Source organism: Mytilus trossulus, chromosome 3 (genome assembly GCF_036588685.1).
Source record: "Mytilus trossulus isolate FHL-02 chromosome 3, PNRI_Mtr1.1.1.hap1, whole genome shotgun sequence".
Classification (NCBI taxonomy): domain Eukaryota; kingdom Metazoa; phylum Mollusca; class Bivalvia; order Mytilida; family Mytilidae; genus Mytilus; species Mytilus trossulus.
Window position 1 is genome coordinate 76,642,511 of NC_086375.1, and position 24,958 is coordinate 76,667,468.

Below are 24,958 nucleotides of genomic sequence, written 5' to 3' on the forward strand. Positions count from 1 at the left end.
ATGCTACCCCTTATATAAGTATTTCAAAAAAGGAAGTCTGTTAATGCCAAATGTGCAAATACTTACAAGAAGCTTGATACCAAATACCAAGATGCTTTTATTTAAAGTTCTCAAAGGAAATTCGAAAATGCAACAAATTTTCATTCATGGTCATTTATGTGAGAAAATATTTATTATATGTATAAACACAAACTGAATGTGAACCTGTAAAACCTGCATCATATAGTAAAGCATGCTCACATGCAGTCTGTCAAATTAACTCTGATTCTGAGTTCCTGAGAAAATGTTACAAAGTTCATATAATTATGTAAAAGAAAGTTAATGAAATCAATGTGAATGCATCACCTGGTGTAGCAGCTTACATCAAGCTTGTCAGATAGTTCTAATTTGTAACACCTGTGAAATATACAACAAAAATTCTGTGGGTGAACAAGTATTCCCCATCCTTGCAAATTAAGATACAATACCAATCAAAACAGTATATTGTTAGCACTTAATAAAACTCCATAAGCAGGAAATAATGAAAATATAAAGCAATTCTTTTAATTTGCATTTTTTTAATAAAACATAACTTGCATAATTTGTATAAATAAGATTCTTCAATAAATTCTGTTTATATAACATGAACAAATTTTATTTGTCCATTCATTTTGACATAAACAAGCAATTAATTTCAATCGAGTTGCTAAATGTTTTCCTCTTGTATGTCAGAAAATGATGATAAACATAACTATTTCTCTGTTATCAACCAGGCTTTTGAGCCAGAAGAATGAATTGCATTATCAAGATTTGACCCCTTTCTTCTCTATAATTTCATCAATGTCTTTGATAGCGCTAGATGTCCTTAATAAAGCTTCTCTCACAGAATTAAAGCCTCTAATTATCTCTAATTCTTTAGATGGATCATCTATATGTCCATAATGTTTAGTCTTCAGAATTGATGCTTCGTCACTGTTGAAATGATCACCTCCTTTACTGTATTTTTGACTAGAATAATTTTGAGTCTTTCCCAAAGCTTCGTGTCCACATTGTTCAAGCTGGTGATTTCCTGCAAAAGGTTCTTGCATTTCTAAAGATCTTGCATGTTTCTGCTGCTCCATACCAGAGTTTGCCAAAGAATTGTCTGCAAGGTCTTAGAGAGTGAAGGAAAAATTGTAAGTATAAATGCTTAGATATCTTGTCTGTTGAAGTGGTAGTGTTTGAACTAAATGTTGAAAGTCTTTGATATTAAGCTACCTGTATCAAGATTATTTGATCAAAGAAACATGAAAATGGAGTCAAATTCCATGATTTTTTAGATGGGTGACCAATCACCCCACATATTTTTTTTATTTTTTTAATGCAAATCTTACAAGAATTTTACTCAACAAATACAATTGTTATACAACCGCAAAAATTGAAAAATTTTTGGTTGTATATTGGTATCACGTTGCTGTCATCGTCCGAAGACATTTGGTTTTCGCATTATAACTTTAGTATAAAAAAATAGAAATCTATGAAATTTAAACACAAGGTTTATGACCATAAAAGGAAGGTTGGGATTGATTTTTTGAGAGTTATGGTCCTAACAGTTTAGGAATTAGGGGCCAAAAAGGGCCCAAACAAGCATTATTCTTGGTTTTCACACAATAACTTTATTATAAGTGAATAGAAATCTATGAATTTAAACAAACGGTTTATGACCATAAAAGGAAGTTTGGGATTGATTTTGGGAGTTTTGGTCCCAACATTTTAGGAATAAGGGGCCCAAAGTGTCCAAAATTAAACTTTGTATGATTTCATCAAAAATTGAAAAATTGGGGTTCTTTGATATGCCGAATGTAACTGTGTATGTAGATTCTTAAGTTTTGGTCCCATTTTCAAATTGGTCTACATTAAGGTCCAAAGGGTCCAAAATTAAACTAAGTTTGTTTTTAACAAAAATTTAATCCTTGGGGTTCTTTGATATGCTGAATCTAAACATGTACTTAGATTTTTGATTATGGCCCAGTTTTCAAGTTGGTCCAAATCAGGGTTCAAAATTAAACTTTGTTTGATTTCAACAAAAATTGAATTCTTGGGGTTCTTTAATATGCGGAATCTAAATATGATCTTAGATTTTGTATTATGGGCCCAGTTTTCAAGTTGGTCAAAATTGTAGACCAAACTTTTTTTGATTTCAACAAAAAATGAATCCTTGGGGAATTTGATATGCTGAATATAAAAATGTATTTAGATTTTTATAATAGGGCCCAATTTTCAAGTTGGTCCAAATTGGGGTCCAAAATTAAATTTTGATTGATTTCAACAAAAAATTGTATATATGGGGTTCTTGGATATATGCTTAATCTAACCATGTATTTAGATTTTTGATGTTTTGGCCCAGTTATCAAATTGGTCCACATTGTCCAAAATTGAACTTTATTTGATTTCATTAAAAATTGTTTTTTTTCTGGCTCTTTGATATGCTGAATCTAACCATGTATTTAGATTTTGGATATTGGACCATAATAGGTAATGTCCAATTTAGTTTTTAAGTTTGAGTTCTTATACCACATTCATTATGTGTCAGAAACCTATGTTGTGTCAAATATTTAATCACAATCCAAATTCAGAGCTGTATCAAGCTTGAATGTTGTGTCCATACTTGCCCCAATATTCAGGGTTTGAACTCTGCAGTCGTATAAAGCTGCGCCCTGCAGAGCATCTGGTTTTTTAGATTGAAATTATATCACATTTCTATATATTTGTATTTTAAACCTTACAAGGATTTAAAGCACAGCAGATATAATTGTTATCCCCAACTTTTTATATATCTCCAATTACGACTGGCTAATGACACATCATTATAAAAAACAATAGGCCAATGTTGCTAACCCATTATCTGGAAAAATATATACGCCCATTTTCCCTTGTTCTGGGATTGTTTTTACAAAATAACTGCTTCTGTGTTGTTCATCTATCACAAACATAAAGGATACAATTAAAGCACTTTATTTTCTGTAGTTCCTTGGTAATCATTCTGAAAAATACACATTGTACAATATAACGTCGATCACACATATGTTGTGTAATATTGTTTTCAATATAAATGCAGCATTCACAGGATCATGAGGATAGACACTATTTGAGGTAACTATTTTTTTTTTTATATTGACTGCCAGTTTTGGGATTTAGAAAATAAATAGTTTGGTGTTCTACAAAAAACTACAAAAGTGGAACTTGTTTTTTTTCATTGAAGGCTTGTCTGGAAATTACATATTTCCAGTGAAAAAAAGCTTTAGGTGAACTATGAAATATAATTATACTTGTCCTAGTAACATATTCTCATATTGTAAGAGATTAATAAGAAATGTAAAGAGCTATGAAAATAGTTGTGTGGAGACAATGAATATTAGGGCAGAAATGACTACAGATAAGATGTACACAGTTACTGTCTATTTGGACAGACCCTCTACCATGTCTTTATACAGGAGAAGTTACTTACAATGCAGCATCATCTGGCTGGTTCCAATTCTGATAGAATATCTTTCTCTGTGTAGGGGAGCTGTTTACCCAGGCAGCCCATTCTAAAGCAGCATCAGTATACCTTAAAAGTGTAAAACAAAAATCATTAACATAGTTAAAACAGTGTCATTTTCTACTTCGTCATTTCTTTCTTTATCTTTTTTCAGATCACTTCTTTCCATTATCAAAAGAATAAAACAATAATTTCAAAGTTATAAATATATGATTTCTCTGTATATATAAGGCAAATCTGTGTTAGAATTATTTAAACTATTAATTGATAAAGAATGAATCTTCGTTTTCTTTCCAAATTTTCTGAATCTATATGAAACATTGAACTTTAAAAAGGGAAGGCCCTTTAAAACTCATTCCTTTTACCAACATATTTAAGCTTGCTAACAAAGCTTAAATTTTGGGATTATAATGCTACTAACTTGCTATAAATTCCTGGCTGTTTACTGTCCACTATCTGGTACTGACCATTGGTCAACAGTAGTTTACATAATCCTTGTTTACCTCTACACTCAAGGCTACTCTGCTGTTCAAGCTGTTGTTGTAAAATAGCTTTCTGAAATCAAATAAATATGGGAGTTACATTCCTATCTTGGAATAAAACTAGAAAATTTAGTTGCTATACTTTAGATCAAGGTTTATTGTTCGATCATTTCTCTGAAAGCAAAGGATAGAAGGATCATTACTTAAAATAAGTAGCGAGTATTTTAACAGTGTGCACCACATTTTTTATGTTATTTCGAATTGACAGAAAAAATATTACAGTCATTTCTTTAGAAAACCATGAAAAACGTTGATGACGTCACGGTCACATGACTTAATTATGTCTATTGGCTCATAACAAAATAACGTCAGCCAATCAAATTAAGTGTTACATCCAAAATTAAATTATTAAAGCATATGTATGACTTTTTGTAATGTAACAAATTGAGATTTTGTGAAATTCACTTAGTTTCAATTTGTGTCTAATAACTAACTTTTAAAACTGACATGTAGTTATGTTAGGATTCTATAATATGTCTATTTTATTATTGGTTCAAACACAGTTTAAAAATTGACACTAATAAAACCAATGTTCAAAAGTTGCAATAGTTGCCTTTTATCAAAGATATTTCATAAGACTACCACAAAATATAAAGACATATCAAGCTTTATAGATATAAGAAGATGTGGCATGAGTGCCAATGAGACAACTCTCCATCCAAGTCACAATTTGTAAAAGTAAACCATTATAGGTCAATGTATGGTCTTCAACACAGACTCTTTTATCTTTTTAATTTAATTTTAATTATAAGGTATCTTCTTATATAGTTCATATATATGCCTTACTAAATGTAAGTATCAACCTGATGACCTTTAATGTGTCCTAAAAATCAATGGTGATATATTATTCTAAAGTATAAAAGGATTTTTCTTATGGAAAATTCATATTCAGTTATGATTACATTTTGTAAACATCTAAATTTTGCGTTTTGATGGGTAAAATATAAATTTTGATTCTGTGCTGGGCAAAGACTATTTTCAGTTTTAACAGGCCAAAATATATTCATTTTCAAAATTATCCTGCAAACAAATTTGGCCTACCTCTTCAGCATCACTGCTGTGTTCTATACATCCTATGATTCTTTTTGTGAAGTCACATGACATATCTAATGACGTCCGGTCTTCAAACAATATTCTGACATGTCCATTGGAGAATGCAGAGAATCGTCCATGACCAGGTACACTAACCTCCTCTAGAAGACTGGATGCTAAAGGTTCCATCAAAATGTTATTCTTATACTGGAAAAAAAATGACAGTGATTTGAGTGAATCCATAACTAACAATTTCTTATTTATAACATTGGTGGCACGTGGACTGGCTTGATGGATATTAGACAGAATTATAAACTAGTTATTCCAGGCTATCCAGGGATGATTGTTTTCTATGTGACAATAACAGATGCAAGTTATATGGTATAAACTCACAAGGACCCTTCTGGCCAAGTGAGCTAAAACATGTACTCAAGAAAAAGCAGTTCTATCTATTTATCGTCCCGTCAAGGAGTGAACTCATTTTTGAGTGTATATACTCCAGCGTGAGAGAACAGCTAAAAACCTTCAAGTATGTACAATTAAAAAGAGATCTGCATGTCCAGTAAAAATCAGTGCTGTATAAATTTAGATGTGGAGTAGTGTCGACACACTGACATTTTGGATGGCGTGTCGAAAATGTTCCACAGACGGGGAAGCTTGGATGTCTGGAGGTATGTTGTTCCAGGTTGTTCCAGTTCCTTCATTTTACAAAATTTTTCCCAATAGACTTGCTGAAAATTCTCTATCCTTGAATTTAGTAGGGTTTATTCTAAATTGTAGATTTACAACTATGGATTCAATATTATTCATGGATACTAATTTTCGTGGATTTTGTTAAAGGTGAACCACAAATTTGAATGTTTGACAAAATACAAATTTGCCATAAACTGGCATGCAGACTTCGTCAAACTCAAAAAACTGTGGATTCATTTATTATCGTGGGTATCAATTTTCATGGACTAAAGAAATCTTGTATGTTCATGGATATTAAATTTAATATCCAAAAAGATCTAGAGTCTGTGTATAAGCCTATATAAAATATGTTATTCTTTGAACATTTAATTTCTTGGTTCGCTTGTACCCACGAAATCCTGGAAAATTAGTATATCCACAGTATACAGGAAAATACAATTTTTCCTCAATCGATGAAAATTGGTACCCATGAAATTAATTGAATTCACTTTAATCTGTAACTGACAGTTCCCTAATGTAGTTGTTATCAGTCTTCCTTTCTGACTTGTCTATGAAACTTAATTTTCAGGTAAATTTGAGTTTTTATTATATACATTCTCTTTGTTATAGGGAAATTATGAGATCTGTCTAGCATGGATGAATAGTTTTGAGTTTTTAAAAGATACATACTTTCCAACAGCATACACTTTTGTTTGTTAATGTCTTGTCTTCTTGATTAGTCTGTAGCAAGAACCTACAAAAATATAACACCAATCTTGAAAACATAAAGAAACAAAACATAAAATATGGTAATACTTAAAGTAAAATTTGATCTTAACAGCTGAAGGCATTTTAGGTCGTCAAGGTAAAGTAAATGAGTAATGTCACAGAATTTTGTTAGAGTTTGCATACAACTTGGAGATGTTGGACTTCTAATAAAGGTTTTTTTTTGTGCATGACGTGCCTTTCTATAAATAATGGTTTCTTCTTTCCTACATTAATCTGAGTTTAGCTCAAAGTAGTGCTTTTATTATAATTATTGTATGGTTGAAAATACTAAATTATTTAATAAATTTCTGAAGTAATCAATGATAATAAGAAACGTTTACTTTTCTAAAAAAAAAAATAGCTATGTAAATATATTCTATTAGGAGATTTTTCATCATACTGTCCTAAAGTATATATCTAAAAATATTAATTAACAGATGAATAAATTGGTATTATTTCACACAAGGTCTGAATTAATTAAATAGATACAAGAAAATAATTAATCAAAGAGTTTTATAATTTTTCACTGTTCTGTCATATCATTAGTCATCATTTGTTTTAATACTGACCTGCTTGCTCTCTTTATTAACTTTTCAATACTGTATGGGGCTGATCTTGATGTTGGAGGCAGTGTCTTTATAGAATATGTTCTTTCGTCTATCTGTTTTATAAAATACATGGATAAAAGGGATGATTTTTCATTTCCTATCGTTAATTATCCATTTTTAGATGGTGAAGTTCCCTTGTCACCATCTTACGGTGTTTATATATCTCAACTTGTACGATTCGCTTGTGTATGTAACAATGTTTTAGATTTTAATGAGAGAAATTTATGTATTACTGAAAAATTATTACACCAGGGTTTTCGATATCACAAACTAGTCAAAACATTTACTAAATTTTATCATCGGTATAAAGACATCATTCGTAAATATAGCTTAACATGCAGACTTCTAATACGTTCAGGTATTTAACATCCAATTTTTTATGGAAATATTCTTTATAAAGCACAAAGGTGTCAGTATTAACCTCAGAAACTTACAAAACCTTTGAATAGACTTATTAAGAAGGGATATAACTATGATACTGTTGTCAAGTCATTAAAGATTGCATATTTTGGCGTTAATATTGAGTCACTGATAAGGTCTTTGCATCGGAACTAAACACATTTATTCTAAAAACAGTTGTTGGTATGACACGGGTTATGTTCTTCTCATATATGTTATGATGGTATGATACTAAACCCCTAACGGGAAGGATTGTGCCTGATGTTCATATGATGAAATCATAATCTTTGGGTCAGTTTAATTGAAGTCTGGAGCTGGCATATCAGTTAACTGCTAGTAGTCTGTTGTTATTTGTGTATTATTGTCATTTTGTTTATTTTCTTTGGTTACATCTTCTGACATCAGAACTCGGACTTCTCTAAAACTGAATTTTAATGTGTGTATTGTTATGCGTTTACTTTTCTACATTGGTTAGAGGTATAGGGGGAGGGTTGAGATCTCACAAACATGTTTAACCCCGCCGCATTTTTGTGCCTGTCCCAAGTCAGGAGCCTCTGGCCTTTGTTAGTCTTGTATTATTTTAATTTTAGTTTCTTGTGTACAATTTGGAAATTAGTATGGCGTTCATTATCACTGGACTCCTTTATATTTGTTTAGGGGCCAGCTGAAGGACGCCTCCAGGTGCGGGAATTTCTCGCTACATTGAAGACCTGTTGGTGACCTTCTGCTGTTGTTTTTTATTTGGTCGGGTTGTTGTCTCTTTGACACATTCCCCATTTCCATTCTCAATTTTATATATTATGTACAACTTCTCTTTTGCTCTCATATGTAAAGGACAAGTGCAGGGTTAGGATCTCATTTTGGAAAGAAAAGAAAACCAGATGCGGATTAGATCCATCCAAGAACCTGGTTGGTCCAGTCTTTGGGAACAGCCTGGTAAGAGGCATAGGAGGAGAGATAGTATTCATAAAACAATGAATAACAGTGTCTGGCATGTCAAAAAATCAAAAATACACCAATCATACACACAAAGAGAGAACTTCTATATGGAAACCCCTTTCAATTTCTGCTAAAATTATGATGGAAAGACTTGAAGTCCTCCAGAAAGGTAGGTTTGTTTGGCACATCTATTTACTATGCAATCATTGTTGGAAATATTAAAATAAATATTATATTAAGATTCACAATTTGTCCACATTCAAATCCTTGTCAAACCCTTTTTTTCATAATTTTCAAAAAAACTAATAGAAATTCAAGCTGTGAAATCGAACAATATATGGACCATAATTTGGTATTCGGCCTTTGGTTTCTTTTTGTATCCTTTTTTATAAGTTCTAAAATTTTAACTTTTATTTTGTGGGTTGTGTTGGTGTTAGAATAGTATGAATGGAACAATTGAGTTTTTCCAGAAAAAATTAATACATTTTGATTCACCGTTTACGTGACATGAAACCAAACAGGAAACCAATCTTTATTTTCTTTATTTTGCACAATATAATTTAAAAGGCATAAATAAACACCATTACTAGTGTTACTTGCTTCATGTTAATATTTAAAATCTATTTCCAATGTTATATTAATTTTTTTTTTAAACCTGACAGGAAACCATAAGAAACCGAAAGCATTTTTTTAGTTTTATTTTATTGCAAAATCTGCTTAAAATAATCTGAACAGTATACTTTTTCTTAAAATCCATCTTAAATGAAACAGTATTATAAAACTCCTAAATATGTGCTTGTTTTGAAAACAATTAGTACAATTTATTCAGAATTTTCCATATTTTCTTCATTGATACAGGATACCATAATCGTTGTATCTTGATGTTTAAGCCAAAAAAATGTATTTATATTTGGTTTTGATATTCCAGTTATATACAATTTATTCCAAATCATTGGCAATGTAACGAACATTCTTTAATGCCCGCGTCACACTGTCCCGATTTTGATATAAGATGGACACCCGAATGCGAAAAATGTAAGTTTGTACGAAGTTGGTCCCGATTTCGTTAAAATACCAAAAAGTGACCAAACCAAGTACGATGAATAACGAAGTCTATAGGATGGTGCCTAAATTAAATACGATAGTAAAAGATGGACATACGCAGGTTATCCGAAGACGGGTATTTAAGCTTCATATCTCAGCCGAAGCCTACACGATAGATCACGAAGGCTACACGATGGATTACGAAGGCTACACGATAGATTACGATGATGGCTCGATGGCCATACGATGTCTGAAGTACGTTTTACCTGTTTTGAACTTTTTTATGATACGAACAGAATTTCGACAACATATTGTTTCTGTACAATCTGCCATGAATGACGGGAAATCGATTTTTTTTTCTAATTCTTATGCAAACTAGTTTATTATCCCCATCGCCTACTACATGTAAGTTGCGTGTAGATAAAATTGTTATGGACACTCTAAAACAAAAATGCTCAAAATTTGGAATGGTGTTACTCGTTAAGAATATCTTGAGGGCTATTAAGTTCAAAGGTCAAGGTCACAGTGGCAGTTGTAATACAAGACAATATCACCCTATGGACACTCTAAAACAATATGCTTCAAAAGATTTTAACCACATTTGGTATATTGTTCCTCCTTGTAATGATCTGACATTTTTACGTTCAAAGCCAAAGGCCAAGGTGATGCAGATGGACTTGTTTTTTCTCATTGAAATAGCATAATACACAGGAAATTGGTTGCTCAATTTTTTACCTGCTGGTTCAAAAGACAATATTAAAGGTATTTCCAGTTACTGAATGTTTTGGTTGATTTCTAAAAAAATAGTTTATGAATCAAATATGCATATTCAATTTACCATTTTCTGCATGTGTCATATACACATATTGTGTCCATATTTGTCCCCAATATGTTACATACGAGAGGATGCCACGCTCGGCATTGACTGGTTTGAACTGTAAAATGTTTGGACTAGTCTGAATAATCACCCATAATTATGCCCATGTTTACTGATCCATCTGCAAGGTAAGATAATGGGTTCGTTGATCCCTTTTATTCAAAAAGAGCTCTTTCGAGGAGAAAATCATAATAATATAGACAAAAGGAAGGATGTGGAGAAAGCAACAAATGCGGCAAAATATGACATATATAGAAAACAAAATGGTTATGGTGTAAACATTTGTGTGACAACTCAGACGATACATAAAAATATCAGAATAATGAAAAAAAGTTGGTTTCCCTATACATGTATATGTGTACCTGCAGTGTTGGTATACGAAGCGCGTTTAGGATTTTCATTATATGTTACTTGATATGAAAAATTGATAAAAAATAATATTTGACTTGATAAAGTAAATCCTGAGCCTGTAATAGCTGCTCTTCTTGTTCCATTTGAATTAATAGAAACAACGCTATCGCCTTTTTTGATCTCATAGAATCATATGATATGAGCTCCATGTTTTGTTAACGTCTTTATTAACTGTCGTATTAGACTGACCAGTGCATATCGCGCATAGCACTTTAAATGTATTTAAGCGCGAAAATTAACTTACATTTAGCTGGATTTATTGCCGTCGTAGTTCCATCTTGTCGCCTTCGTACTTTTATTCAATGGCAACACGACGGATCACGAGGTCTTCACGTAGTCGTGCTGCCATCGTAAGACCTTCGGGTAGCTTTGTGATTCATTCGTGTAGACATCGTAATGTCAAAACTGCCCGATGGAAACGATGGAAACACGAATGCAATACGATGTTCAAAGATGCATTCCCGGAGACATTACGATGGTGAGGATGGTGATACGAACTCAATACGAACCTTCAACATCGGACACACCTTCGGGGATTTTTTAACATGTTAAAAAATTTAGAACCCTTCCCGAAGTTGTCCCCGAAGGCTAGAAAAATTCGCCGATGGTTCTATGATGGTTAAAGATGGCACTACGAATAGCCGATATGGATACGATCAGACTCGATTTTGAAAATTTCCATAACCGTGTTGCCATCGGCGTAAAAATCGGGACAGTGTGACACGGGCATAAATCCAGTAAAGAAAAAAACTTTTAACTTGGAATTAAAATCTTTAAAATAGGCACAATGTGATACTTGTGACCTGTACACCATCTACATGGTTTCCACATTTTAACCTACTTCAATAAAGTACTTCCTTTCAAGTCATGCATGGTAAAAGTTTACTTCTCCTTTGACAAGTTTATTGCGTTTCTGATAAGTGTTTGCAGAACATGAATAAAAAATATTAATTAAAAACTGTGACAAAGATTCCAACTTTGTACATTCCAAGTGTAACAGTATATATACTTGTATTTTTTATTAAATTATATTTATTCACCTAAAATATCCAGTAATATTTACTGCTGAAGTTAAATCAATCCAACGAGCATTGGTACAATGATAAGAGATGTAATTTCGATTGATTTTTCCAAGGACTCTTCACGTCATCATCGGGAAACGAAGTGTGTTCTAACGTCTGTCAAATATGAAATCGATTTTGTCAAGTCATTGGGCATTTATTTTCACACAGGATCGTATGTAACATTATGCACATAGGAAAAATAACAGACCACCGGCGCAATCTCTTTGACAATTGTATTTTCCTCTTTTAAACAAGACGAAACAAGTCTACAGATTATGTTTGCTAACATCCTGTTGGAAACAAAAACAATGTTTAGACTTAGTATTTCGTACATCCGGCCCTAATGGCGTTATCACATGTTAGTCACATGTTTCACGTATGACCAGAAATGATCAGAACTTAAGGACAAAACAATTTTAATAAATAACTGGACTTCTGTTTCGTGTGAAATGTAACGCATAACCATAACGTAATTTTCTTACTTAATTATTACGAAGATCAAAACAAGAATGTAAATCATCTCGGATTTACCTGTGTGAACATCTCGCGAGAGTTCATATTTGCATATTGTTTTTAAGAATTCTATTACAACAAAGCAGATAATATCATCTAAAAATTGCGTTACGAAATCGGACACAAAAATCACGCCACTGTTCTTACATCTGCTACATAAATACTTATAGTTCTCGGCATTTTCTTCTCACTATTCTTATTGGTCGATGTTCTTTGTTATTTGAAAGCAAAATTTACGAATTTGCCGGTGATGATTATCTATAAATCAGTCAGCGTTATGCTCTTCGGAAGCAAAAAATAACGTGAGAAACGACACAAAAATATGGTTGTAGAATCTTTGAAATTCGTATATTTTAATTTTTTTTCTAGGGAAGAGTAGCATACACTTGTATGTTGATAAAAATAATGGCATCTTTAGATGTAGTTACAACTTTTCTTACAGTAATTCACATTTTATCACTTTTCTATAGTTATAGGAAACGGAGCCCAATAGCAAATTATGGTCCATATACTGTTCAATAGTAAGAGCAAATTAGCCAAAATACTGGCTTTCAAGTTTTCTTCATTTTTTAAAGCATAGCCTGACGGTCTTTTTTTATACATGTAGAACACCATGTGACTTACTTACTTGTTCCCCCTTTGGAATTATATGTCTGTAAAAATGTCCACTCAATCCTTGGGAGAGTATAACACTACCATCTCCAGGGTAAATCTCTACAAATTTGGTTGAAGCCAATCGAACTATTCTGTAATAAATACAGAAGAGATGCTTTCAATAATGTTATTTTAATTACTGTCACTTACATATGTTACTACTGAAGTTCAATCATAAATGCATATATAGAAAATAGAAAACCTTAAATGAGTAGCTAGCAAATCTAACCGACATGACAGAGCAAAGTAAGTGAAAGATCTGATTCTAATAAAATATTTAGCTCCTTAATAAAGTGTGCATTTTAATATCTTAATATTACTTGATATATATGTACATGTTTTTTTGTTAACTTCAATATCAGTGAGTTAAATCATTCGTTCCATTTTAGTAAAAGGAATTGGTTTTATAACCAGCAGTGGATTTTGTAAGTAAAATTCACCTGAAAACTATGCCATCAATTAACACAACCTTCAGTTTTCCTTTACTTAGAGCAGTAATGTTCTCTATCATATCTCTGTCACTGTCGTGTACATATTTGGTGTACTGCTTGTGTAGATGTTGTCCTGGGCAAGTGATTGGTAAGGAAACAGGAAGTGGTGCCATGCAGTAGTTCTCTGGAGTTATCATCTTTGGGATACCTCTAGGTCTTTGTGTTATATGAACTGATGTTGTTGCTTCAAATTAAATAATGTACAATAAATGAATTTTAAAATAAAGCAAATTTGATATTTAGAGAGTTAATGAGATTATGTCTAAAAACAGATGTTGTGAATCAATTTCAATTAAATCTTTAGTCATCAAAGACATGAAAGATCATCTGATCTAAAGGTCAACCAGATTTTCATCTGTAAGTACTTTTGAAATAAACAAAAAAAAAAGCTTCTTTAATTAATTTATAAGTTTAACAGGACATGTAGTATCATGTTTGAGAAACTGAAGTACATTTTTTTTGTATTTACAAAGTTTTTTATCACTATAAATAAGACATAAATATCAGAAACCTTTCAAGTAAAGGAAAGTTCTGGCCATTCCAACTGTTTTTAAAATAGAAAATAAAATAAAATGCAATGTTCAAAATGATTGAACAGATTTATCATTAAAAATATGATTCTAACTTCAACATATACATAACCTACAAGAGTACTTCTCCAGTTCATCCTTATTATCTATAACTGCTCTAGCCAAATTCAAAACATGATTCCAAGAAACTGGACACTCTTCACAAGAATAATGCCTTGAAATCCATGTATATAGTATCTGAGAATTTGATTGGCCATCAATACTTCCTGCTTGACTTGTATCTGATCCACCTGAATCAGTAGATGTCCAATGAACATGTCTTTCATTGATTGGCTGATTAGAATGTTTCGATTTAGAAGAGAAACTATCTCCCTTTGAATCACAACTCATATTTTTAACTGTTTCTGATTTTATACTTCCAATTTCTGCTTTTGGTGCAAATTGCAAAAAAGAACCATCTAAGGATTCAAGATTTTCTGTGTGTTTTTGAACAATATTTGTTGGTGTTGAGTATCTATTTATATCTGCGTTGCTATCATTGATAGGAGATGAGTCTCTACTCATTTGAGTACTAGCTAAACTGATTGGAGATAAATTCAAGTCATTTCTCAACATATCAGCTCTATCAGGACTTCCAGTGCTTTGAATCATGCCTTTCTTAGAATGGGTAGTATATTTCATCACCTCTGCCGAATTATGGCATTTATCAGGCTCCAGTTCATACTTTTTTAAACAGTCTATAGATGCTGGTTTTGTCTGTTGGTGTTTAGTAGTGTGTAACTTTTGCCTTGGTGAATCAGGACTTACACCACATAAATAACACACAGTAAAGTCTTGTTTATGAGGTGACAACACTATGCTAGCATATTCATCTTCAGATATTAGTCTCACACCTCCATCCATCATGTATTCAAAATTGGAATGTTCTGTGCCTTTTGGCCATGCTACATTTGCTATTTTGGCATATAAAGCCTGAAAGAATAAAGATAAAAATGGAGAATGTGTCCATGTGGCACAGATGATGTCGCTGCATACATGACACTATAAAGGGACATAACTGGAGAATAGTAAAAGTAGTGCCACCCATATTTGAATTTCATCTTGAGTTTAAGGGTAATAAGCATTGCATATTCCTTTCATAACATTTATTCAGGCAAACTACAGTTAAAAGAGAATGGAAACAAAGAGTACAGCAATATTTCCATAAAGGGACAGAACTCTAGAAAGGATAAAGCAATGCCACCCAAACTTGATCTGTGGTAATAAGCATCATGTGTAGTTTCATAATATTTAGTTGATGCTAACTATTAAAGTTAGAAAAAATGGAAAGTTCAGATAAGAATATGATTCTAGCCTAATATAGAGAAACACAAGTGAAACTGCGAGCTACTGCTCACTGATGATACCCCAGCCGCAAGTGGATAATATTAATAGTGTAAAAATATGCAAGTGTTCGGTAAACAAGAAGTTGTCGAGTGATGAATCTGAAAACGCATCACACGGTATAGCTGACTTATATAAATCCTGAAACCAAATTTCAGAAATCCTTGTATTGTAGTTCCTTAGAAAAATGTGACTTAAATTTTCAACTTGGCTATCATGTGTAAAATCATACAAGTGTTCGGTTAACAGGAAGTTGTCAAGTGATCAATCTGAAAACGCATCACACTGTATAGCTGACTTAGATAAACCCTGAAACCAAATTTCAGAAATCCTTGTATTGTAGTTCCTGAGAAAAATGTGAGGAAAATTTTCAACTTGGCTATCATGTGTAAATTCATACAAGTGTTCAGTAAACAGGAAGTTGTCAAGTCATCAATCTGAAAACGCATCACACGGTATAGCTGACTTAGATAAACACTGAAACCGAATTTCAGAAATCCTTGTATTGTAGTTCCTGAGAAAAATGTGACGAAAATTTTCAACTTGGCTATCATGTGTAAAATCATACAAGTGTTCGGTTAACAGGAAGTTGTCAAGTGATCAATCTGAAAACGCATCACACGGTATAGCTGACTTAGATAAATCCTGAAACCAAATTTCAGAAATCCTTGTATTGTAGTTCCTGAGAAAAATGTGACGAAAGTTTCATGGGACGGACTGACTGACGGACTGACAGACGGACTGACGGACAGACAGTGGTAAAACAGTATACCCTCCCCTTTTTTAAAGCAGGGGTATAAAAAGAGTACATGCTTAAATGTATTTAATTCTAAATTGATCATTAAAGAATCAGGACTGAAGGTTCAGGGCCAAATAATAATCTCCATGAAAATGATATATGTATCGGTATATATGCCAATACTATTATAATAACAACTGCATGCCAAATATCATTTACTTAATACAGAGGTCCCCTTGTGATCAAGATTAATAGTATTGAGAGGTATCACATATAATTATTGAAAAGAGGTCTCAATTGCATCATTTCTACAGGAGTAGTAATAGGAGCTGGAGTTCATCTACCATGTCTACCTTAATTCTAAAAATAATATTTCAACCTGTTAGAATCATTAACATGGTATCAACTGGCCTATCAAAATGTTTTTTAATCAATATAATTTTTATTCATTAACCAAACTTATCTGTTTTATTTGTTATGCGTTTGGCAGTTGTCATCCTCATCTTTAATAAACCACTAAGGTCAAATTTAGTACAAAATGAGTAAGTAGTTTTAAAGAAGAAGATTTTTATATGAAGTACTATGAAATATTTATAAGGAAGACTTCCCATAACATGAACTGGTGTCAAGGATCTAATCGTTGAGACCATCAAATTATGCAAAATGTGACATAAGCTAACATGGCCTTGTCATGCTTGTGTGTAAAATGAATTCATCAAATTACCATGATCTGGTCATCTTGTATCAGGGATTGACATACAAATGGTCTCTCAGCAAATCTATTCCTGAAGTCCAAAGCCTGTAACACTTTATCTCTGTAATCACTTGTTACAAATTCACATCTCTGACCAATAGTCTTCATACCTATTTAAAGTATATTGAATAAGAAAATAATATTTACAAGTACAATTTTGTATGGTTCATTTTAATGTTTTTTTATGAAACAAAAACTACTTCTCCTATTCCACTAATCAATTCTGCTACAGATTTTTTAAATGTAAATAAGGGACATAACTGCAGAATAGTAATGTCAAAATCATCAAAATTAAACTTTACCTATATTCTGATCCATGAAATTGTCTTCACTAGATTTAGTCAAGTAGTACTTTATTTTTTTAACCAGGAATAAGCAAACAAAAAGAAAATAAGGGGGCTAACTTTTTTAAATGGTAAATCTTAAAACCATCAATTTTTAGGTAACTTAAACTATGACGGCATTTATGAGTTATAAACAGTAAATATATTATATGATACATGGTAATGTATTCAATTTTCAAAAGAATTTGTGAAGATGTGTCATCCATCTTTTAAGATATGTTTTGGGTGCATTACTCCGTAGTGGTACATAACCACAGGTACTTGACTTAGAACTTTTTTTCCCTATATACCTTAATATAACATGGTAATTTAAGTAACTTTATCATGTTTATTGACAGTCCCAATAAACATTAACACCATAGTCCATTGCATAGTGTTAATTCATTGTGATAATGATCTGTTTTCAAGGTGATAATAATTGGATATCAATTGAAACTGGAGAGGGATATTTATTATCCCAAATACTTATTGATCATTTCTTCTCATTCTGTTACACTTTGGGTGCTGTCATTCTAGATGTAGTACTGTAAATTCAAAAGTTATTGTAAGGCTTCTATTGATGCGAATAATGCAAATGGCTCCCATTCTGATATTTGATACATATACCTGGATGCAAATTTTCCTGAAATTGCAATAACTACAGTGGCGGATCCAGAAATTTTTATAAGTGGGGCCCACTGACTGGCCTAAGAGGGGGCTGTCACGCTTCAGTGATTCCCTATATAAGCAACCAAATTTTTTCTCAAAAAGGGGGGCCTGGGCCCCTCGCCCCCCCCCCCCCCCCCCCCCCTATATCCGCCTCTGAACTAATTCATGTTATAATTTCTGAATTAACACTTATCATGAACTTCACCATATTTATCAAAGAAACCTTTTTGAACAATTGCAAGCTACTTTTACATCTAACACAATACCTACCATGTGCAGGATGGATCAGCTGTCCTGGACTTTCATGATGGACAAATGTTGAGCCACAAGGGGAGAGCTGTAAACATGACTGGTCTGAATATCTCACTTCTACAGCATCATCTGTAAATAGTGTCATTAACACAGGAGCTGCCATCCTTCAATCTTTTATATTGGACAGAACTTTACTGAAAATGAACCAAATATAACACTACAAGATATTAAATGACATTGCATGATATACATGTAAAAGCAAAGACTAAAATCTCAGACCTTTTAGGCTTACTCATTTCATTGACAGATATAAAGTAGTCTTACTCATGAAATAGAACCAACACTCCTATATTTGCCCTAATTTATCATGATTGTACATGTAATCACCGTGTATCATCGTACAGGGGATATAGGTACTAACCAAGCGGGCGTGAGCGATTTTGATCTTCTAAGGTAACTAAAAAATCTTTGTTTTGTTCACATAACCCTTTCCTCCATTGAATTTTTTTTTTGCATACTTGATTTGCATAGGATTTTTCAATAAAATTCTGAAAGTATGCTTTTAAGTATTAATGCATTGCGAAAAACAAATATTTCATCAAATAAATTTAAGTTGGATATTCCTATGATATTCCTTTTCATATTGGATACAAATTTTGTTTAGTCTACTTTTTTAGTCAAAGCGTTTCAAACTGAGGTACTACAGAGGCGCCAAAAGGCGTCATTATGGAGTAAAGGGGGAGGCATCAAAAAATCGATGCAAAAATTATTTGGGAGCAGGAATTTCAAATGTTGAGAAATGTACATTAAATATTGATAAAGCTATACAAAGATTTTCATTACTGTGCAAGTTCAAAATCGATCATGCCCGCTTGGTTAGTACCTATATCCGGTGTACTGATGAAATGTGGATTGAAGAAAACATATGACTTAGGTTTTCCTGGATTATAAATTTAACTTCTAATTCTTCTTCTGCTTCGAACAGATAATGACAAATTGAATATTTTTCCATGTCTTTGGTGCACATACGGACCTAGTCCAAATAATAATGACGTCTTGAAAGGCTAATATAATTTTTTTTCTTTGACGACTCCAAATTATTATGACGTCTTGAAACGCTAGCCTATTATAATTTTTTTCTTTGATACTGGCCTGGCCGCATGAACTTTTGACGCATACAACAATCACTTTCCATTGTGGCATCAGATATTTGTTTTATGACATAAAAAATTTACGGGAACCTGTGTGATATCCAGGAATGGCGGACAAATAGCGATTAGGTGTATTATTTGGACTATAATACAGACCATGGACGAATAGGTATCAGGACAAACATGTACAAGCCAGTCTCAATACTCTTAGTACATATTGCTCAAATTGGAAGCTACAGGTTAATGTTCAAAAATCAAAGGTTTTAGTTTTTAACTCTAATGGTAAAACATATCTAAATGAGTTTTTTTATAATGATAATGTCATACAAACTGTCTCCAAATATTGCTACTTGGGAATAATGTTAAAGTGTAATGGCAACTTTAACTTAGCTGTATCCTTACTTATGGAAAAAGCTAGGAAAGCATGTTTTAAGATTAAAAAAACAATTGGATTGGATAATCCTTGTAAACTTTTAGAAAAATTATTTGATTCATTAGTAAGCCCCATATTGCTGTATTGTAGTGAGATTTGGGGTGTTTTTGATAATTCGGGAGACAATTCCATTTTGGAAAAATTCCATATGAAATTCATAAAAGAAATTCTAGGTGTTCATTGTAAAGCAATTAATGCTGCTTGTAGAGCTGAACTTTGCAGGCTACCGTTATGCTCAAAAATATCATTTTCTTGTATTAAGTTTTATGATCATATTTTAAGGTCTGAAAACGCACTTATATCCAAAGTTTTTCTGGCAACTGAAAAAAATAACCCCTGGACAAAGAAGCTTTATTCTATTTTTAACAATCTAGGATTTTCAAACCTAGCTGGGGGAAACTTTTCTATTAAACAATATCTACCAAGTATTAAACAACGAGTGATTGATCAGTGCACACAGGATCAATCATCAAAAATTCATGATTCATCAAAACTAAAATTTTACCAACAATTTCATAATTCAAAGCAGCGTAGTTCTTATGTTGATGTTCTAAGTAATAGATTAGAAAGGTCATCTCTGTGTAAAATTAGATTGAGTGCACACAATCTTGCTATTGAAAAGGGGCGATATCTAGGTTTAGCCACCGACGAAAGAGTTTGTAATGTATGTAAATCAGGTGAGGTAGAAGATGAAAATCACTTTTTACTGAAATGTGAATTTTTTTCAAACTATAGATTTAACTTTAAAAATAAGATATTAAATATACTTCCTACATGTTGTAGTGAAAATCAGCTAAATATTAATAGTTGTATTAATAGTAATTCTTTAAAAGTCCTGAAAGTGACTAGTTCTTATATACATAAATGTCTGATGTATAGAAACGAGATTTTAGCTTCTCATTTATAACATATTTAAATACTAGTAAATGTATGCTGTATTCATTGTTGTAATGCACTGTAATATGGGCCTTTGCCAATTATTGTAATTGTGTTTGTGCCAATAAAATATTTGTATTTGTATTTGTATTTGTACTAGGGCCGAACTGATTTTTATTCCTGAGCCCATATCACATCTTCATATATATCTATTTCAGGATAATTTGATAAAATGTGATCATGATCAGTAACGAAACATGTATATTAATTATGATTATGATGTCATTTTTTTGTGGCGAAATATCATATTTTGAATTTTTAAATGCAAATACTGCCTTTTAAACACGTAAATCTTCAAGATTTTCTTTGAGTGTATATGTATTTACAGTACAGCAACAAATACCACAAACATTTACTCTGTAGATCATCCAGGATAAAATTATTTGTTTTTGTTTACAAAGTTCATGTTTTCCGCCATCTTCAAAACGAAACAAGCCATAACTTGTGCATTGAATTTGACCAATCATTACCGATATTTTTCAGTTCGGGTTTCTCCGGTAAACAGTCGAAATATCTACTCGGACCAAAAATGAAAGTGAAACTAGAAAACTCAACTTGTCAACCATCCATTGCCTCAAGCAACTTTAAGCGTTTGATATACAGTTTATAACACATCTCCCTTGTTATAAACTGTATATCAAACGCTTAAAGTTGCTTGAGGCAATGGATGGTTGACGGTCTGAAACAAACAGTTTTCAGAGGCGGATTTATGGGGGGGGGGGGGGGGATTTATGGGGGGGGGGGGGGAGGGGGGGCAGGGGGCCCGTGCCCCCCTTTTTAATAACCAATATATAACCAAATTTTTTCCAAAAAAGGGGGGGGCCCGGGCCCCCTGCCCCCCCCTTTTTTGGAAAAAAATTGGTTGCTTATAAAGGGAATCACTGAAGCGTGACTGGAGCGGGCCCCCTCTTAGGTCAGTCAGTGGGCCCCCACTTATGCAAATTCCTGGATCCGCCACTGGTTTTTATTCCGTATAAGTTGTGTTTTAACGTTTATAAAAGACACTCGGATTTTATGTGTAAATAGAAAGAGTTTTCTTTTACCGTGTATTATACTGGTGGATATTAACTTTTAAAATATATATAACATACATATATTTTAATGTGTAAATAGTACTTTTACTTGGAGATAATCCTTGGTGTTCCTTATAAAGGAAGCGTATACGGAGAGAAGAAGTCGGCTCTCGGGACATTTAAATACCGAAGTCCTGCTTTTATTGACTTTTTAAGGGGGAAAAAATTGTTTCCAGTTTTGGGAGAAATAAATAATTTGTTTCTAATCCTGAGAAAAAACATTTGTTTGTTTTACCCTCAGCTGCCACTATGGTATATGTAATGCTAAAATTGAAAAAAAAAATGTTTTCGACTTGTCGTCCGTTGAAAACTAAAGATTGTTTTTCAGCGTTAAGGGCGAAAAAAAGTTTGTCCAGAAAAAAAATTCATGTCTTTTTGAGGGGATGTGTTTTTGTTAGAAGTATTCCTGCTTTTTATCCATCTGATGAGTTAATGCGGCCATTTTCAACTTATTTTTATCATGTGTTTTTTCCTGTTGTACTGTACTGAGCCGTTACATCAATCTTCCAGGTTATGAGAGGGTTCAGTGATGCCTTCGAAGCAGTCATGTTAACTGGGGAAAGGTATTCATGCATGGTATTAGAGATGTCTGCTTCTGCTTGCTGGAAATATATTATGGTTCAGTTCCATTCATGTAATATATTGTTTGGACCTTGCAAATTTCAAAAAAGATTTATTTCTCTCGGCTCGAAAACTGCCACCCCGTATTAATCATAAGCAACCCCCTGCATGTTGTGTTTACACGGGGGAAATTAATACGGCACATGTCATGAACAGCAAAGCAATATAATGATTGTATAATTGCATAACTCAACCAGATGGATACAATACTAGTATTAGCTGAATATTTCAAGCATTTTAAGAGGGTAGACACATTAATCAAATAACAAATTATACCGGCAAAATAAACCACTGTTGGTGATCTATAGATAACTTCCAACTCAGTCTGCATAAACTAGATACATGTTGGGTAGCGGTCTCGAGGACAGGTAGCGGTAGACAGTCTATCTTGCAATAAGCCACTTATGACTCATTCTCCGAGAGTGTTTGCAAGGAACTTTAGACATATTTATTTATTTGTATAAACCTCTCGAACATTGCCTTTAAATTAAGTTCAAGATAACGTATTATAATTTAAACTTTGTATGGTATCCATGATCAATGGGGCATGGAAATTTAACGATATCTCAGAACACCTCGTCGATATTGTACACTAAACAACACACTATAATTTTATCATATGTACTCGTACCAAGTTCATTCGCTGTATAATGACACGAATAGTAGGATGAAACATGATGTGATTACGTACAAATTGTTGTGAAATTATCGCCACATTTTTCAAAACACCGATATGAATAACACATTGTGTTGGGTGTAAATGGAAATAATTCTTCACCAGGTAGGATATTAGGTAAGTAAGTTGTGTGCTCAAGGAAGTTTATATTGTGTACGAATGTTTATTTGTAGGTGACTTTAACGTTTTAAAGGGGCACTAGCTGTCAAATTCATTGTAACCGATTTGACTCAAATTCTCATATTTGGTTTATAACAATGTAAAACATTTATCCAAACTATCAAAAGTCTAAAATAAACAGTTTACAGAGCATGGGGTAGATAATATATAGGTTCGTTTCGTGTGTACTTTAGTCCAGACGCCATCTAATTAACTATCGATTTGACCTCAGATGACCATATAAGCGATGTAAACAAAAATAAAGATACGAATAGATTAAAACAACACGTGCAATTGCATTTTTATAGGTCTATTTGATTTTATTTTATAGATTAAAAATAGATGTTTCTAATTGTTTTTAACCATATAAGAATGATTTTATGTGCATCGAATTAGTAATCAAATGATTTACCGTAGTTTCACTTTCATTGTTGACATTCTTTTTATTTAAATAACCAGTACACGTACAATGCATGCGTTGTCAATCTCTAGCTAGGGGTTAACTTGAAGTTCACATGAATACCGGTTAGAATGATGATGACGTTTTCACTTGCAAGCGAATCAGTCAAAAATTATGTTTAATCGCTTATTTCAACAAAATTAAAGGAAATTGATTGCTAAAAGTAAATTATTATTTCATTATTCCAATTTGATTAATGATTGATCTAAAAAAAATCATACTTTATTTTTTTATATATATCGTAGCTAGTGCCCCTTTAACACAGGACAATAAATTGTCAATTATATACAAGCAGTGTTGTACTTGATTTATGTAAAAGTTTTAAACATGTTAGAATCAGTCTGATCCGATTTGAAGTGAAGTTTCGTAGCCAAAGTATTTAGTATTTATAAAACCAACACCAAAAGCACACGTATAAATTTGGTTTTATTATAACTTAATTAACACGAAGACATACTTATAAAACAACCCCATTCAGAACTTATGTTAAAATATCAGCAGCCTTTTATCTTGTAAAAAGTTAACAAAGTCCCGAATATACATGAAATATTTGCCACTGGACGCTAAGCATCCCACCTACTAATCAATCAATTGTATTGAAACCAGTTGTAATTCAACTTTATTTTAATTCCATGCGCGTGTGTTTATGATAATCTTATACTAAAAAGTAGGATTGGAATTGGTCAAATGCATTGTTCTATAAATGAGGTATAACCTTGATATTTTGCTTTCATCATGATCATGTTTAATAACATTACTTGAGATTACTGAAAATATAGTAAAATTACATACTTCTTTAAAGTACAAAATGAAGTTAATGGACAGAATTATGTAAATTTTATGTGAGTAAAAGTGACATGTGAATCATATTGTTATTTTGATCTGAAATAAAATACCACACTCTGAATGATACATATACACGTCTGATGAAGTTTTCAAGTTCAACAGTACAGGAATCTGATCTGAAAATTATCAATATTTTAAATATAATTCGAAGTTGATTCGACTATGTTCTTTGGCTATAGTTTAAAGTTAACGTTAATGACTTATGTACAATAAAGTTTGAATTACCATACCCCAAAAAAAGGAGTATACATTATTTCATTTTGTGTGGTATCTTCTAAAGAACACATGCTTATTATCGATAAAACATCCAACACAAAATATTTAATGTATACTCATATCCACAGTACATTGCATAATAAAATAGTTATGCAATATTTCAGTTACCATTCAGTTAAACATTTCTTTTTGCACAATGTAAATCTGGGACTAACAGGTACTAG

At 32.4% G+C, this 24,958-nt stretch overlaps 3 protein-coding genes across 9 annotated transcripts in view; 2 read left to right on the forward strand and 1 right to left on the reverse strand.

The window, feature by feature from the left end:
• Positions 1-229: 229 nt before the first annotated feature.
• Positions 230-24,924, reverse strand: LOC134712465 (uncharacterized protein C5orf34 homolog). Of its 5 annotated transcripts, none has more exons than XM_063574027.1 (13): positions 24,903-24,924; positions 18,182-18,357; positions 16,890-17,029; positions 14,160-15,015; positions 13,463-13,697; positions 12,997-13,114; positions 7,083-7,174; positions 6,436-6,499; positions 5,083-5,280; positions 3,921-4,054; positions 3,467-3,568; positions 2,961-3,001; positions 230-1,132 (listed from the first exon to the last, which is right to left on the reverse strand). In XM_063574027.1, the coding sequence occupies exons 2-13, from the start codon at positions 18,324-18,326 to the stop codon at positions 783-785; spliced, it is 2,475 nt and encodes an 824-aa protein (XP_063430097.1). In that variant the 5' UTR covers positions 18,327-18,357; positions 24,903-24,924; the 3' UTR covers positions 230-782. The 5 variants fall into 5 exon arrangements, with proteins under 5 accessions (XP_063430097.1, XP_063430095.1, XP_063430094.1 ...); XM_063574025.1 differs by lacking the exon at positions 24,903-24,924 and adding an exon at positions 21,034-21,128; XM_063574024.1 differs by lacking the exon at positions 24,903-24,924 and adding an exon at positions 21,027-21,123.
• Positions 3,056-24,958, forward strand: part of LOC134712467 (thrombospondin-1-like) — a 31,771-nt gene continuing 9,868 nt past the window's right edge. The window contains exon 1 of one of the 3 annotated variants that reach the window (XM_063574029.1): positions 3,056-3,111. In XM_063574029.1, coding sequence (XP_063430099.1) covers positions 3,071-3,111 — 41 coding nt within the window. In that variant the 5' untranslated portion in view covers positions 3,056-3,070. Of the gene's footprint in view, positions 3,112-22,893; positions 23,171-24,958 lie in introns of those variants that run through there. The other 2 variants (XM_063574033.1, XM_063574032.1) reach the window with 2 other exon arrangements.
• On the forward strand, positions 18,531-20,760 carry LOC134709604 (uncharacterized). Its single transcript, XM_063569761.1, has 2 exons — positions 18,531-18,616; positions 19,469-20,760. The coding sequence occupies exons 1-2, from the start codon at positions 18,531-18,533 to the stop codon at positions 20,652-20,654; spliced, it is 1,272 nt and encodes a 423-aa protein (XP_063425831.1). The 3' UTR covers positions 20,655-20,760.

Coding starts and splice junctions, on each gene's coding strand:
- LOC134709604 (XM_063569761.1), top strand. CDS start 18,531: ATGATTGTACATGTAATCACCGTGTATCATCGTACAGGGGATATAGGT. Junction 18,617..19,468: donor AGCGATTTTGATCTTCTAAG/GTAACTAAAAAA, acceptor ACTATAATACAG/ACCATGGACGAATAGGTATC.
- LOC134712465 (XM_063574027.1), bottom strand. CDS start 18,326: ATGGCAGCTCCTGTGTTAATGACACTATTTACAGATGATGCTGTAGAA. Junction 3,569..3,920: donor CAGCCAGGAATTTATAGCAA/GTTAGTAGCATT, acceptor TACACTTTTAAG/GTATACTGATGCTGCTTTAG. Junction 1,133..2,960: donor GAAAATAAAGTGCTTTAATT/GTATCCTTTATG, acceptor TCACTCTCTAAG/ACCTTGCAGACAATTCTTTG.